The 17,272-nt window shown below is 38.8% G+C and overlaps 1 protein-coding gene across 1 annotated transcript; it reads left to right on the forward strand.

Moving 5' to 3' along the window:
* Nucleotides 1–1,227: 1,227 nt before the first annotated feature.
* LOC149281413 (zinc finger protein Rlf-like) lies at nt 1,228–16,220 on the forward strand. Its single transcript, XM_089499355.1, has 9 exons — nt 1,228–1,407; nt 4,970–5,124; nt 7,175–7,256; nt 9,296–9,431; nt 9,761–9,963; nt 11,053–11,189; nt 11,382–11,523; nt 12,048–13,500; nt 13,795–16,220. The coding sequence occupies exons 1-9, from the start codon at nt 1,228–1,230 to the stop codon at nt 16,218–16,220; spliced, it is 4,914 nt and encodes a 1,637-aa protein (XP_089355481.1).
* Nucleotides 16,221–17,272: the final 1,052 nt, after the last annotated feature.

Raw genomic sequence — 17,272 nt, forward strand, 5'->3', positions numbered from 1 at the left:
TGTTACTAGTGTTGTACTAGTAACAATCTAGTTATAGACATTGCTTATACATTTGTTCTGTTCCATTCATCCATGCTTTCGTGCATGGATACAATGGAGCATAAGAACTGGACCAAAGAGCAATGGAAGAAGGTGGCATGTCTGATGAATCACGGTTTCTTTTACATCATGTGGATGTCCAGGTGCGTGTGTGTCACTTACCTGAAGAACACATGGCACCAGGACACATGCATGGAGGCCCCATTTCGCAACTTACAGGACTTAAAGGATCAGCTGTTAACGTCTTAGTGCCAGATACCACAAGACACCTTCAGAGGTCTATTGAAGTAATGCCTTAATGGGTCAGGGCTGTTTTAGCAGCAAAAGGGAGCTACACAATATTAGGCAGGTGGTCATAATGTTATGGCTGATCGGTGTATGTATCTGGTTACAGGAGCCAATTGGTCAAACCACAGAGAATGTGACCAAATCCAAGCAGCTGGGACAGACGCTTGGAGATCTGCTATAACAATCATATTTGCTTGGCATTTTATTAACCTGTTTTTCTTAAATAAAGGTTACTCGTCGGAGTTTATTCACTAAAGAGACAATGTGCAATAGAGTTTGCAGTAAAGTTGTGGTTTCCACTCCCACGTGTTACTACTTATTATGATGGGCCAACATCGACAAGTTTCTCCAACATAAAGGGCTGAGCTGGCTTTTTATAATGCATAATTCAAGTGTGGAGACTTTGGAGAAATTTGACTATCGATTAAACAGGGCCAACCAATCTCTTCCTGAGGGAGAAATATTGGTTTTGGCTCTTGAATAGAGAAGTGAAAGCGCTGAAACACAACTCTCTAGCCAACTCTTCTTTTTAGTGCTTAGACCCCACTATCCTTTACCAAAATTAAATTGTTCTACTCAGTGTAATTTCCCTTGTAACATTCTAGTTTGAAGAGGTTTAAAGACACACTAATTAGTTATTACTGAAAATACCTGTTTATTTTACAGAAAATAACCAACCCACAGGTATTACAAAGCAAAGGCCAATCCACAAACAACATGGCTGCCTTCGACGGGCGTAAGTCCGCCTATTGTGGGAGGGGCTTGCACTTAGGAGAAGGGGAGGTGTGTACGCGGCCGCGGGTCTCCCTGGTGATGACGTTAGCCTACTGACGCCGAATCACGTGACGCTGATAGTGAGTGTGCGAGTGTGTTGCCTACGCGCGGCAAAGGCAAGAGAAGATGGCGGACGGGAAGGGAGAGTCCCGAGCGGGGCTGGCCAACGGGGGCATGCCGCCGCCTCCTTCCTTTCCTCCGCGATCCCTCCGTTTCGTAGAAAACCTGCGGACGCTGGAGAACCGACTGAAAGAGGACGACGTATCTGTGCTCTCCTCCGCCATGTATTGCGGGAGCTTTTGCGAGGTGAGGGAGGAGGGGAGTAGCAACCGTACACCGCTCACCGAGAGGAGAAAACAAGCGACAGTTTTTTGCGGTAGCATTGGTGGCTGACGTAGCAGGCCTCGGAGTGTCTGGAACCTGACGGATATGTTTTCAGCGTTGTTCTTTTATTTGTAGCATGGGCATACTGCGCTTTATTTTGGTTGCTGACAGTGAGCGATGGGGGCGGGTTATGTGGGAGGGTTATCACTCTTTCCATTCCGCTTCATCGTAGTTCGCTTGGAGACCCGCTGTTCATTGCTGCTTTACTCCTCGCAAGCCTCTCTGACCCGGTCGCTGTGGTCCGAGGACTGGCAGTGGCCGTCGTGGAACCTTGCAAAGGGTAGAGATGCCAGGGCAGGCAATATCGCTCCCATAATGCACGGCGGTGGGTTACCACTTCTGCAATGTAATCTGGCACACGGAGCTTTCATTAAGGTGCTGTGCGTTTAACCCTCTCGGTTGCGGGCTGCACAGTCTTTTTAAGCTAGTGTCGGATCAATAAATCACAAGGGAGTGTAACTGCATCCCGTCCATGCACCGCGTACTCCACGCAGCAAACGTCCGTAAGGGCTCTTTAACATGAGTTCCTGGTGCTGTTGCCATAGGAAGTTACCCGTGATGCACGCATACCATGTGTAATCACACTGCGTGTTCACACTGCATGGGCTTTATTTACTAAGGCTAGAGTTGACATGAGTTTGCAGGACATTTATATTTCTGCCGTCTGACTTCACTCTACGTTACTAAAGGTCTAACCTACAGTTTCTGCTTCAGCAATAGCGTGGCTAGCCCTGTGTAACGTATAGCTGAATCAGGGGAATGTCACCAAAGTCGTTATCTACCTTTCACTTATACATTATTCAGGGCTTAACTGGCCCCTTTTTTTCTGGAGAAACTCGCCAGTGTTGGCCCTTCATACTAAATAGTGAAATCAAGAAGCCGAAGCCTCAGCTTTGCCTTTAGTGAATAGGATCGTGCGTACCGAAATGCAGAACCAGTTGGTGTGTTGAGGCTATTGAACGTTGGTGTCAGCTGGTGTGTACCATGCTTTTACTGATGCGGAAACTCAGGCGTGTGAAGAAGGCAGCTATTGGTATCGTATCAGCATGAGTAGCATCGTTTCTACAGTAAGTGCCGCTTAAAGGAGAAGTGTATATTGTCTTGGGCCCATGAATCAGGATCATCAATGCCTTCAGTTTTGTCACCCTGCCAACTAAGATGTTGTGCTGTTTTTTTTTGGTGCTGGCTTGTTACCTTAGTCACAGACCTCAAGCCCCTGAGACCAGTCCTAGGGGAACGGATCTGTTTTTCAGTTTTATTTACACGCCATTAGCTCCTTACTGCAGGTTCATAGTCTATTTTATTGTATGTCTGTTGCTCATACGGTAAGCTGTGCACATGTTTTTATTTATAGAAGCTTTCTGGCATCACATGCGAAAACTAGTCTTTCCTCAAGGGCTAGTGCTCATACTGACTTGGCATAAGCCACAAGTGAACAACTGGACTAAATTACTCCGATGCGACAGAGTATTACTCCTGGATGTTGTATGCCTAAAATATCAACAACAAAAAAACAGCTTTACATTGATACATTTATTTATAAATTGGGTTTGAAATATTTACAGTTTTGGTATAATATTTACCTTGTTTTTGTCTTCTTGGTGTCATTGTTGCACCTAGATGATTTTTTTCTCTCTTTGGTCTCCATAACTTCGCATATATATCCCTCCTGTGGGTTGATTTCTCTTGACACATCCTATCGTCTTGCGCTCATGTCTCCTACCTCTCATTAACATTAACGCTGGTGATATTGACAGTAGTTTTAAGCATGTTGTGGTACACTAGTACAGAAGAGGGCCCTTCTCTAGTAATATTATAATCTACTGAGGAGGACTTTAGCTGTGGCCTGTTTTTCTCACTGTTAATGTTGCCTTTGTGCCCTTGAATTAAAATTTTAATGCAACATTTTGTAAATTTTTTATTTTTTTATTTTTACTGATAAGCTTTACGTATAAGTTTCAGAGGGAATGCTTAATTCCCAAAATATGTCAAGAGTAAAATCGCTTTTGCTATCGAACCACACGTTATTGAATGTGTTTTTTTTTCATTATACTATAAATTTACGGATGAGGCCATAAGAAAGATTTCATCTCACAGACTTAACTGCGTATTAAGAAAGGTCAATCGCAAGGGCCGAGTATTTCTGCATATAGTGCCTTGTTTTATTGGTGACATTTCTTTAATGTCTTTTTACTGAATCAAAATATCCCTTTTTGCATGGAAAAACTCCATGGCCCATTATAATGTGTGTATGAAGCATTGAGAGAGGGTGTTATCTGAAGTGTGGGGAATATGCAAATGTGAACTTAGATCATTATCAGATCTATGGATACAAAAAAAAAGATCTGAGATCAGTTTTTCTTAATTTTTAAGCTTTGGATGTTAAATCCCGGGTTGCTCAAGAATCTTTTTTTTTTTTTCTTTCAGAACAGTAGTTAAAACAATGCAAAAGGCAAACAAAGATTTAATTGCCGATTCCTTAGTGCACAAACGCCTCAGCTAATGTTCTTGGAGGAGGCGTTGGGTTGTCTATTTTGAGGACACTTTCAACTGTGTATCTTACTTTAACTTGTGTTGTTGTTGTGTGCTGTTTGAACTTTATCCTTATCAGTCTGCCAATACATTATCAGGAAGCTTAGGAAGCATGTTACCCACTAGTTCTACCTCTGACACTGGTCTATGACCAACATTGCTTTCTAATAAGAAATAATCATGAACTGGAAATCTTATGTCTGCATTGCTTTGAAATGATGCACTTTGGATCCAAATTTCTCAGTCACTAATGATACTTGGAAATCCATAAAACAGAAGAACTCTTGATTGAAAGCGCTACAAAAAAAAAGTTTATTGTAGTATACCTTTTTTAATTATATTATAAGTTATATTGGATACCTCAATGTTTGGTCCCATATCCTAAGTGTGTAATATATATATATATATATATATATATATATATATATATATATATATATATATATATATATATATATATATATATATAATAAAATTAAAGCATTCATGCAAGCCAAAATAATGTTAGTAAAATAGTGTCAATGTAAAGGTTTTTGGTTCTCCACAATGGTTCGAGCATAATATGTTGCAAGAAATTATTTCATAAGCCCATAATGAATGCATCAAAGGCAGCGCTACTTGAAAGAAAACTGTGGGTAAGCTGTAATACAGTTTTAAACGACGCAACTTTGTATATGAATTTATGTGATGTTTTAGAAGAATAAAAAAGGAAACCCTTCACATGTGTGGATCTATAGTGATATTTTACTCTGTTTATAGAGCAGCAGTCTTTAGCCTTTCCTTTAATGACAATTACCTTTACTGAGGGTGTACTGAAAAAATAACTCCCAAGGAGTATGTTTTCACTTATTTTCATGTTTTTAACTTTCATTTTGGGCATTGAAATTGACCTGGTAAATTTTTTGGGGGGACAAACTTTGCTTTGAGCTCATTTTACCTTTTCTTCTTTTAGGTTTTAATGCAGCACACTGAAGAAGATTTAGTACCTGAAAACCTCATGCTTTGTACAGAGGTGTATGGAACTGCCCTGAGAAGCTTTGCTAGCGCACGACCATATCTCACCACTGAATGTGAAGATGTTTTACTTCTTCTTGGAAGGCTTGTACTGTAAGTGGCATTATAATAAACGTCATTTCAGGGAAGCGTGTTGAACTACCTGCACCAACTTTTACAACATTCTTGTTGCATAGAGCCTGGTCGGAGGTCTAGCTTATCCCACTAATGCAACCAATAGGTTGCAGGTTTTGGTTACAAGAAAAACCAGTAACAGTGGATACAAGAAAGGAAAACAATCTTATCACAGTGTATATCTGACTAGTTTTTTTCTTTTAAGAGCTGATGTTGTTCAGGTGCTATTTAAAATGGGACTGGACAAATGCAGAGAGCCTACAACCCATGGCTTCTAGGTTTTTACATCCCTCTTAAATTTTTGTCAGTTTGTTTTGATTCCTATTGATGTACCGGCCTGCTCGCAAGTTCAGCGCGGTTTGGGCCAGGCATGTTTTAGGTTAGATTGGTCTCAAAATATTTCTGGGTACATTAGATGAGCATGTGTTGGTGATTTTAGTGGAAAATGATATGTATTTAGTGAAAAAATAGGATGAATGGTTTAGGAATTACAGCAATTTTCATACTTGGGCCCCCCATTTCATTGGCTCAAAATCAATTGGACAAACTAACTTAATTGTAAACAAAATTATTGTTAATACTTGAAAATCCTTTGCAGTGAATTCTAGAAACCAGGGATGACCTCAAATTCTGGGTATCCTCCCTAGTGATTTTTTTCCCCAGGCCTTTAATGCAGCTGCCTTAAGTTGCTGCTTGTTTGTGGGTGTTTGTCTTCATCGGGTGACATGCATGCATGCTCGATTGGGTTGATGCTCAGTGACCGACTCGGTGAATATTCTACTTCTTTACCTTAAAAATAATCTTTTGTTGTTTTCATTGTCCACCTGCACTGTGATGCACTGTCCTTTCGGTTTTGCAACGTTTTGCCCTATACACTACAGAATTCTTGCTGCTGCTTCAATAAACACTAGTGACCCAGTTCTGTTGACAGCCATACATGCCCTTTACCCCACAACACTGCCCCTACCATCTTTCACAGATAATGCATGCTTTGAATTATGAGCTGTCCCTTCACCATACTCTTTTCTTCGCATCATTCTGTATAGGTTGATCTCCGTTTTATCTCTCCAAAGAATAGTTCCCGGTCTGGGCACGCATTTTTATAGGCTCTGTAGCAAAATCTAATCTGCGCTTCCTAGTTTTGAGGCATACCAGTTTGCACCTTGTGGTAAACCCTCTGTATTGAATTTAATGAAGTCTTCTCTTGATTATAGACTTTGACTATCATATGTCTACCTCCTGGAGAGTGTTCTTGTCAACCAGGCTTTTTGGTGTGGATGAGCTCACCAGTGTTTTATTTTTCCAGAATGTTCCAAATTGTTAATTTAGCCACTCCTAATATTTCTGCTCTCTGATGGGTATGTTTTTGTTTTCAGTTTAATGATTTCATACTTTACTTCCATTGGCTCCTTGGACTTCATGTTGACCGTTCATGGCAACATCTTCCAAATGCAAGTTTTCCCCACTTGGAGTCAACTCCAGACCTTTTAACTGCTTAATTGTTAAATAATGAAGAAACAGAGACCACACCTGGGCATGGAACAGTCCAATTACATTTGAGCTCCTAAAAATGTTCAGGCTATGTATGAAAATTTACCAATCACCTTTACTTAAATTATGAATTGCTGTAATTTCTAAACCATTTGCTAAATTTGTATGTGACTACCCTTACTGCGCTTCAATCTTGATTTCTTCATTTCAAATCCATTGTGGTGGTATACAGAGCTATAATTACTGAAATTGTTTTGCTGTCCAAATATTATTTGGCCTGGTACGTACGTACTTACATACATACGTTTGTGTGTGTGTAAGTAAAACTACCTTGGTGTTAATGGTTTCATTTCCATTTCTTTCAAGCATTTACACAAACCAAATGTTGATACATAAATATGTGAAGGATTCTATTTACCATCATAGGAACCACAAATGTTTACTTCTGCTTAGTGAAATGTCAGCTATTTAAGCAACCATATATACACCATTCTGAAACAGCTTTTCAACATTGTTCTAATATGCCTTCATCTTGTAGGAGTTGTTTTGAAGTGATGCTTTCAATGACAGAAGATGATTTTTCAAGTGAGCGCTGTGTAAGATTAAAACAGTCTGTGATGGTGAGTAATATCTGTATGTTTTAAACACCTGTCCATGATGCTTTCTTTGCGAGATGAGAGCCAAGCGAAAAGAACAGGAAAAAAAAAAAGTATTTAAGTTTCATCAGCAACTACCTTGTCCATCTGCATTATCTGGTCCTTTGTGCCTTTCTGTTTTAGGCACATGTGACTTCCTTTACATTGTATGGTTTCATTGTGCCAGAGCTACATATTGATTTGGTCCACACAGAGCATTAGCATTGGGCATTATGAACAAGAAATGTAAATGCAGTGATGCCTACATGATTCTTACATGTTTTTTTTTGTCTAAACAAGTACATTTAAAAAAAAATCTAATTTTCAACACGGTAAGCAAAAACCAGATTATGCAAAATATTCGTACAGTGCTATGAAAAGTTAGTTGCCCCCTTTCTGATTTTGGTTTCTGCATATTTCACATTTAAATGTTACATGTAATCCAACCACTCTTACTATAAGACAACCCTTGGTGGCAACAACTGCAATCAAACATTTGCAATAATATTTTTGCAACATTCTTCCCTGTGGAGGTGTTTGGCCCACTCTTTTGGGCAGAATTGTATTAATTCAACCATGAACAGCTTTTTTTAAGGTCATGCCACAGTTTCTCAATCTGAGTCGAGTCAGGACTTTGATTAGATCAAACCAAAACCTTTCTTTTGCGCCATTCAAAAGGTAGACTTGCTTGTGTGCTTCAAATCATTGTCCTGCATAACCCAACTACATTTGAGCTTTAGGTCACAAACTGATGGTCAGACATTCTGCTTCAGGATTTTTTGGTAGCAAGCAGAATTCATGGTTTCATCAATTATGGCAAGTCACCCAATTCCTGAAGTTGCAAAGCAGCCCCAGACCATCACACTAGCAGTGTTTGAATGTTGGTATGATGTTCTCATTGTGGAATGCTATATTAGCTTATTCTAGGTGTAACGTGACAGATGTCTTCCACAAATTTCCAATTTTGACTCATCAGTCCACAGAACAGGCCACCAAGATGTTTTTTTGGCAAATGAGCCTTTGTGCTTTTTCTGGTAGGTAAAGTTTTTCACCTTGCAACTCTCCCATGGATGCCATTTTTGCTCTTTTTTTATTTTATTGTGGAATTGTGAACACTTAGCTTACGCAAGTAAGGCCTGTAGGTTTTTGCCTGTTAGTCTGGGTTCTTTTGTGGCATTCTGGAAGAGTTGCCGATGCGCTCTTGTAGGAATTTTGGTAGGCCAGCCACTCCATGTGTACATTTTTTCCATTTGTACCATTGGTCACTGGCAACTCAGGGCTTTCATAACGCTTTCCGGACTGATAGATATCAATGACTTTTTCTCATCTGTTCCTGAATCTCTACATCATATCATTATGTGCTGCTTTTTGAGGCCTTTTAGCCTACTTCACTTTGCAAGATAGGTTCAATTACATTTGGTTGATTTATGAACCAGGGGAGGCACTTACTTTTCCACCTAGGGCCAGGTAGGGTTGGACAGCTTTTTTGCCTTCTATATATGAAATCGTCATTTAAAAGCTGCATCTTGTGTTTATTCAAGTTCATTGTCTAATATTAAAATTAGTTACATCTGAAACATTTAAGTTTGACGATTAAGCAAAAGTAGAAGAACTCATGAATGGGACAAGTCCTCCTTTTCACAGCACTGTAATAGCATGCTTTTTAAGTTTGTCCTATTGTTTTAACATAGTAAAATGTTTACCATGTATAACATTTACATGCTTTGCGGTTAGCTGGTATGGTTATTGGTTAAAGTGATTTATCTTGCTTCTATGTGTTCTGGGTTGAAAATGATTAAATGCTATTTCACTAATCACCTTTACTTATAAATTATTCTGCCAACATTTTGGAAATATTTTATTAGTGATTTAAACTAGTCTCAGTTTTCCTAGAGATTCATGTAGCCTAATGGGAAAACTGATGTTTATGTGGTAATAAGGCGATCTCTTCAGAACTGTGTTAACATTTTAGTGGTAGTATTGTTTAAATGAGATTCATATTATAAACTTCTATGTCTTAACAGGAGTCCCATGACATCTTGGTTGAGTTTGGAAACAATAATTTGCAGTTGTTAGTTGATGTTGTTAAGAATGGCGGAGCATGGAAAAACCCTGTGCTTGTTAAAATACTGTCTCAGCAGTTGGTACAACCAGAAGAAGGTGAGAAAGGAGACATGGTCATGTTTTTTTGTGCCTTCAAATATTCCATATAAACATGCTAGTACTTCAGCATTATAATATGTAGCTGTCAGAAATTGGCTTCCTTAAACACAGTCAATAATAAAACGCCCTTCTGCAGTCAGATCACTAGTGAGAAAATATGGGCTTTTCAGTCCTATTTGGTTCGTTATACCATATTTTGCCAAAGTATTTTTGGAATTGTCATTTGTTAACTGGTTGACTATATATTCTTAACATGGTAGCAAAAATAGCCAATTTTACAGTGTAAATTCGTTTTTTCTCTTTTTCTTCTGCTTATGGATCTCCAGTTCAGAAATGGATTTCACAAGAGGGGTCCTGTTTTCTACAGATGCGTGTTAAACATTTGATGAAGGCAAACTGTGTACCGCAAGCAATGATGTTGTCAAAGCTGTGTGCCGAGTCTGCAGGCATTTCAAATGATTTCTTTTTCCGCCAGTCATTTGTTACGTGTTTGTGTACAATGTTGCCCAATGAAGATGCTTTTAAAGAGGTATGTAAATAATGCCAAGGAGACGTGAATGTTGACACCCTTAACCCCTTCAGGACCGGCGTTTGCGTACTTCCCTTGAAGACCGCAGTTTTTTTTTGAAAAATTTTAATTCCGTGCTTGTGATTTGCTTCAAAGTGATCACATGCATGGAATTGAGGAGGAGTGGCTGCTACGGATCGCTGGGGATACCCAGCGGTCAGTAGCAGCCGCCCCTTGTGATCCCAGCGTTCATACCAACGCTGGATCGCGCATCATCGATTACGTACCTGGTACGTCTCGTTCTGGCGGTGACCTTTGACCAGGAAGTACCAGGTACGTCCCGATCTTGAAGGGGTGAACAGACTCCAGACAAACTAGTGGTACATCTCCCTTTGCGTAACAGTGGCAGTCCTAGTAAATAATCCAGCTATTACTGACCTAAACTTTCATTCATTACATTGAACTTTCCATTGTGCTTAAGCAACACACCTCTTGCTTAAGCACACTCTGCACACCTGTTAATTGAATTTGACAACAGGACCTGATTGATAACTGAAATTGTGCTTAACTGTTGGCATTTCATAACAAACATTTTTCTGTTGGCAGTTATCCCTGAATTTATGAAAATAAAAACTTATTTTAGGAAAATACAGTGGCCTCCCTTTAAATAGCTATTAAACGTTTGAAACCTTTACTTTTTCAAATTAGGACATTTTATACTAGAGATTTATTTATGACCCATATTCAGAGAAATACAAACTTTGCTTCAAAGTGTAAATGTGTTACTTGAAGAACTGGTAAACCTAAATTAGTGTAATTACTTGAATGCGCACTGAGAAATTGTGTTAAAATCTTTTCATTTTACAGCCTTGTACAGTTTTGTATGGCTAGATAGGGTAGAACCTCGTGTGGATTTACTACATTGGGTATATAGCATCTTTTTTGGCATACATTTAAGTGCACACACATACACATACATATACATACATATATGTGTGTGTTTTTTTTGCCTATCTTACGCTGTGACCTAATTTGGTTCTTTACTTAGGGGCACCCCCTTCTCCTGGGGTAAGATCAATAGACTAAGGTTTAGTTTTGTTCATTTTATAGATTTCAAAAATGGATGGGAAGGATGTTTTGGATACCATATGTAATTTGGAATCTGAAGGGCAAGACAACACAGCATTTATTCTATGTACGACATATCTCACCCAGCAACTCCAAAACGAAATAACATCTTGTTCTTGGTAAGTGATGTTTATCTTGTATTCTCAGTCCTTTAACTAAAACCACCAAAGGCAAAACGTATTGTGTAGTGAGATACTTGTGCAGGGAAAGTAGTAGTATATTTCAAACTCAGTATCTTTTATGCTTTTGAATGCTTATTTTATAAGAAATGAGTTCTGAACCAAATTGGTTTCATCTTTGATTTGTTTAAGGGAGCTGACTCTGTTTTGGAGCAAGCTGCAACGCAGAATTGATCCATCATTGAATACCTTTCTGGAAAGATGTAGGCAATTTGGCTTAATTGCTAAAACACTTCAGCATCTTTTCTTCCTTATTAAAGTTGTGCATACAGAAGTAAGTGGCTAATGAACTATACTTTTAACCCCAAAGAAACATAAACATAGATATCATGTTGATGTGAGTTTTAGTGGGTCAGTTTAGGGAAATGGCACATAGAGCTATAAAAACATCCATTATCACATCATAAAATGTGGTGCATGCTATGTATGCATTAGAAACCCTGCATAAATGAATGGCTACGTATGAGGTGACCATAATGCATTAACAAGTTTACAAAAGTATTAAATTTAGGCGGGCAAACCATATGTATAGGGGTGCAAGCGCTACTGGATGCCTTCTGTCATTTCCTTGTGGTACTTTTTGAGTTGCCCTCAATGCTTATATTGAAACAAAGCAATATGTAACATTTTTTTAAGTGACTTAACATAGAAGTTATCTAAAGTCTTAGAAGTGATTAACTGCAATGTTTTAACATATCATTATTTAATACATTAGCATCCCTTTTGACATTTTAGTTTAACCTTTTAGTGCTTAATTTTGTTTGCAAAGCTCAAAATTGCATTTCATTTTTCTTTCAGGCTGGAGATGCTGGTGTTCCAGTTTCAGTTATGTTATGCATACGAGCACTTCAGATCCAGCCAAATGAAACAGATGCAACAAAGATCTCTGTCTGCAAAACGGTGGCATGCCTCTTACCTCAAGACTTGGAGGTGAGAAGAGCCTGCCAACTCACAGAATTTTTATTTGAACCAACCTTGGAAGGACTGCAAAGATTGGAGGAGCTTTTCCAGCAACCTGATCAAAAGAATGAAGAAGAATCCAGTGTTATTTCAAATTCCCTTCGCTGTGAGCTTTTGCTAGCTCTTAAAAGCCACTGGGTGTTTGATCCAGAATTCTGGGACTGGAAAACCTTAAAACGGCATTGTTTTAAGCTTTTAGGGAAAGATCTTTCAGAAACCGAGGAAGAGGAGACCCATGAAGAACCTTCTACTAATGAACCTGATGTTTTATCTGCCTCTTTGGGGAACCATGATGACAATGCTGAGCAAATACAGGCATCCTCTGAATGTGTTACCGGTGAAACTGAGAATGTTAAAGTGAGAAAGCCCGTTGGGTCTTCCGAAAGATATAAGCGATGGCTTCAGTATAAATTTTTCTGCATTATTTGCAAACGAGAAGTAATTGAAGCAAGAATTTTGCATCATGCTAAAATGCATCTAGCTGATGGAATATACACCTGTCCTGTTTGTATAAAAAAATTTAGGAAGAAAGAAATCTTTGTCCCTCATGTCATGGAGCACATGAAAATGCCCATGAGACACCGGCCCAGAAAGAAGAATGAAATTCTTGATTTCAGACCAGACCTAAGAGTTGCTAAAGACGAATTGGATAATGAAAAGGCTTATATCTCATTTAGATCTTTGCAAGACAAAAATCTACAAGACAGAGATGTTTATCCATGTCCTGGCACTGGCTGCACCAGAGTATTTAAACAGTTTAAATATTTAAGTATCCACCTGAAGGCAGAACACCAAAACAATGATGAAAATGCAAAGCACTATCTAGATATGAAAAACATGCGGGAAAAATGTGCATTTTGTCGGCGGCATTTTATAAGTAGCTTCCATCTAAAACAGCACATGAGAGTCCATTTTGGGCCTCTACCTTTTATGTGTGTGTCAATTGACTGCAACTCCAAGTTCAAAAGTATTAATGAACTACTTATCCACAAACAAACACATCTCGAGCTGCAGTACAAGTGTGAACTGAAAGGATGCAATTTGGTTTTTAGTGATTTGGGACTTCTGTATCATCACGAAGCTCAGCATTTCAGGGATGCTTCGTATGTATGCAGTTTTCCTGGTTGCAAAAAGTTTTTTTACTGCATCCCAGATCTGGATGAACACATTGCCACACACAGAATACAGTCAAAAGAAAGCCAAGACAGCAAGCCACTTGTATTTCAAGACCTCAAAGTTGAAAATGAAAGCCAGCTGTCATGTTATCCCTGTGATCCACAGCCGTCTATAAGTATGAAGACTGTTTGTGTTAACAGCCCCACTCTTTCAAATGCAAGCCTGATGGCTGATAAGATGCAGTCTGTACCTGGAGATTCCAACGGCCAACAATTGGATTTCAGTACTGAAGCTCAAAACCATAGTGAACAGTTGCCTCACTCAGAAGCTTGTTTACATCATGGAACTTGCAAAAATACAGACACGGGGCAAGTCCATTTTCATGGGGCTTGCTTACCGCCGTGCAAGGATGGAGATGGTACAAACTGTATAAGTTTGGAATCCTCTAGAGGGTCTGCTTTTGTTTCAGGTTCAGACAAAACATGTAGTGTACAGGATAATCCTTCTAGTGGCTGTCAGAGGCCCTCTTGCTTAGAGGACACTTTAAATGAACTTCTAACAAGCTTGAAACATTTGAACCTGAGAAACTCTAACACCTGTATAGCATACCCTGAACCACAAGCTCAGGAAGCTGGAGGCAGCTCTTCAGATAGCGTTGCACTTAATAAAATTCCACCCTCGCACAAAGAAAAGGTATTAAGTCAGTATCTGGCTCGGTTGGCATATAAACCTTATTTTTGTGAGCTTAAAGGTTGTAAGTACGCTTTTGTTACCAGAGACGCTCTTCTATTACATTATGTAAAAAAACACCATTACACAAAGGAAAAGGCCCTCAAACTGCACATGTTTCAGAATAAATTTTCTCCATTTGAGTGCCACATCTGCCAAAGAACGTTCACAAGGAGAACTCACCTTCGCATTCATTACAGAAATAAGCATCACATAACTAAAGAGAGAGTACACTGCAGGCCAGCACGTGGAAAACTTGACAATATGATACAGTCATGCGTTATGCCTGCAAGATACACAAACTGCTTGAAGAATTTTGAGTCTGATGAACAAAGTAGAGGGGACCATGTGCAGACGTCTCCTGTTCTGGACGACTTTCATTCTGAAATATATGCAGATTCACTGTCTGATGAAACGGATACTGGTCAAGCTGTTGGTGAATCTGAAAGTCAAGATGATGACTATGAAGCTAAAAAGGGCAGAGGAAGCAGACGTGTAGTAGCCCAAGGAAAATTGTGTTACATACTTGATAAGTATCACAAACCGTTTCACTGCATCCATAAAAATTGTAACTCTTCGTTTATAAGCCAAAGGGGCTTAGTTCGCCATTATAGACTAGTACATCAGTATAGCAAAGAGTCATTGTGTTTAGAAGAAGTTAAAGAGAAGACAAAGAGAGAAAATGGTAAATGTAGGAGAATATTTACCTGTAAATATCAAGAATGTGGTAAGAGCTTTATTTGTGCAAGAGCACTTTCCAAGCATTACAAAGAGTTTCATGATCATGGTGAAAATGAAGATAGAGAACTGGAAGTTTTCTTTAGCGAAAATGGCTCAAAACCACAGACAGATGATGAAAAACTTAGTGAGGAGACAGAAAGCGACGAGTCAGAAATCTCTTGTGATGTAGAAGGCTGTGGTGCTGTATTCACAAATCAATTAAGCTATTCTAAACACATTTTGTCCCGTCACCGGAAATATAAGCTTTTTGATGGCAGAAGAAAGAGGGGGAGGCCTGTGACTCTGCGAGCTGTCCAAAATAATTACGGTGAGCCAAAACCTAACAATCCTGTTTACCGCAGAAAGCGAATGCGAGTGAAAAATAAAGCAATAAAAGAGATTATAGCGTTCAAATCGAAAGAGGACGCATTACAAATGTGTGCTCGGAATGTACGTATAACGCAGTATCCTTGCATGGTTCATGGCTGCGCATCAGTAGTAAAATTAGAAAGTAGTATTGTTCGTCATTACAAGCTAACGCATCACCTTAGCCCTGGCTATGTTGCCGAGCATACAGAAGAGCTTGTTTATTGTGTTAAGAACTTTACTGGTTGTGACCGAGAACAATCTAGTTCAGAAGTACAGAGTCCCAAAAAGCGTGATAGTTCTCCAGAAAGCAAAGTACCCAAACTGAGTTTGCATGGTGATATCCATAATACAGATCAAAAGGATGATTTTGAGAGAAGCCCAAGAAAAGGGCTTAATACAATGGATAAAGACTCGCTATATTGCAGTAGCTCACAGAGACAGAATACAGTTTCACAAAGTTGTTTAAGAAAATCTCCTGTCTATAAAAATGAAAGCAGCTTTTCCAAAACCAGTGAAAAAGAAAACATGTCTTTCACAAATTTTCAGGCAGCTTATAAAAAAGACAAAAAGCAGGTAAAATATCCAAAACATCCACTGGATTCTAAGAGAGAAAAAGAGGAGACGCAGATGGCATTGGATTTAAAGACCTTCAAACCTATGGGATTTGAGTCTTCCTTCTTAAAGTTTCTGCAGGAAAGTAGGGAAACTGATGATGAGTGTGAGGAACCCTTGGAACAATGCAATCAGCACAACTCCTTCAGAAATAAAGTGCTGCCATGTAAAGGTAGAAAGTCTAGTCAGACATGTTTATCCCAAAACAGACGGTTAGAACATCGTAACCTTGAGGGATTCCAGCCCTTGCTTTCTACTAGTGCTCAGTCTACAGCATCCCCACCTACACTACAGAATCTAAGAGCAATATTGGACAAAGCATTAACAGACTGTGGGGACCTTGCTTTAAAACAGCTCCATTATCAGAGGCCTGTAGTGGTTCTGGAACGATCAAGATTCACTGCCCCACTTATAAACTTATTTTCAAACAAAAAAACAGATGAATTGTGTATTGGTATTTCATAAGCAACCCCACCCACCCAAAATTGTGCCAGTATTAATTTAGGGTACCTATTTGCGTTACTTAGATAACTTGGAAATAACAGACTTTTGCACCATTTAGAATCTGCAATTAGGTGTAACATTTCATGAATGTATTTTGTGTTCCCAGTCTCTTTGATTTATCTTCCCAGCTGAGAGAAAAAAATATTTTTGGTGCTAGGACATCAATGTAATGGGGCTTCCTTTGTTGATAAATGTGCATGATTGTCCTGGGGTTTGGGATAAGTTTTTCATACTTGAATAAATATGCACTTACGAGTGCCCTTTGTAATATAATGTACACTACAACCTCTTATATTTTTTGAGTTTTGTTTCAATAAATTACAAACTTTCACCTGTTTTTGATGGTGCATTCCAACTTTTTAAAATATATTTTTTTATTGTAACATAAGGCTTAATTTTATTGTTTGCATAATTTCCTAATGCTGAGATTTTTATTGCATAAAGTCTCCCACACTGTCTGCACAGAGTGTAGTTTTTTAACTTTTATTTTTGTATTCTCTGTTCTGAACAAGTTTATTTTAGGCGTACTGAAATTTCTTGTGATGTACAGCTTAAACAAGCTGAACTGAATCCACCCAGATGTTGCACTTGGTCATTAGTTATTTAAAAAGAAACATGGGAACTGATCACTTAAACAAGATTTTATATTGGTTTAAACTTTTGAGGCCACACTGTTTCCATGTTTTATGTTTGAACATATATGATAATATACTTAAATGAGAACTGTTAAATTCTTTTAATAAATTAATGGGAAATAGATGAAAAGAAGCTATTTTTTTTAAATTATAATATGAGCTGCAATGCTGGAGGGGACGGAATAAGCCTGCTTCCTGAAAGCCACTCACTGGATCAACTGGCACCACCCTATTTCTCTAGTGAGCTATACATTTTTTTTTCTTTTCAGTAAACCTGTCTGTTTTCCTTTAATGTTGTCTAAGTTTGACCTACAGTGGTGTCTCCAGCTTTCATATTTAGGGGGTGCACATGGGGAGACAGGGACCAAAGTAGGGGGG

This window comes from Sceloporus occidentalis, unplaced genomic scaffold (assembly GCF_023333645.1).
Source record: "Sceloporus occidentalis isolate IW3139 unplaced genomic scaffold, rSceOcc1.0.p SCAF_133, whole genome shotgun sequence".
In the NCBI taxonomy this organism is placed as follows: domain Eukaryota; kingdom Metazoa; phylum Chordata; class Lepidosauria; order Squamata; family Phrynosomatidae; genus Sceloporus; species Sceloporus occidentalis.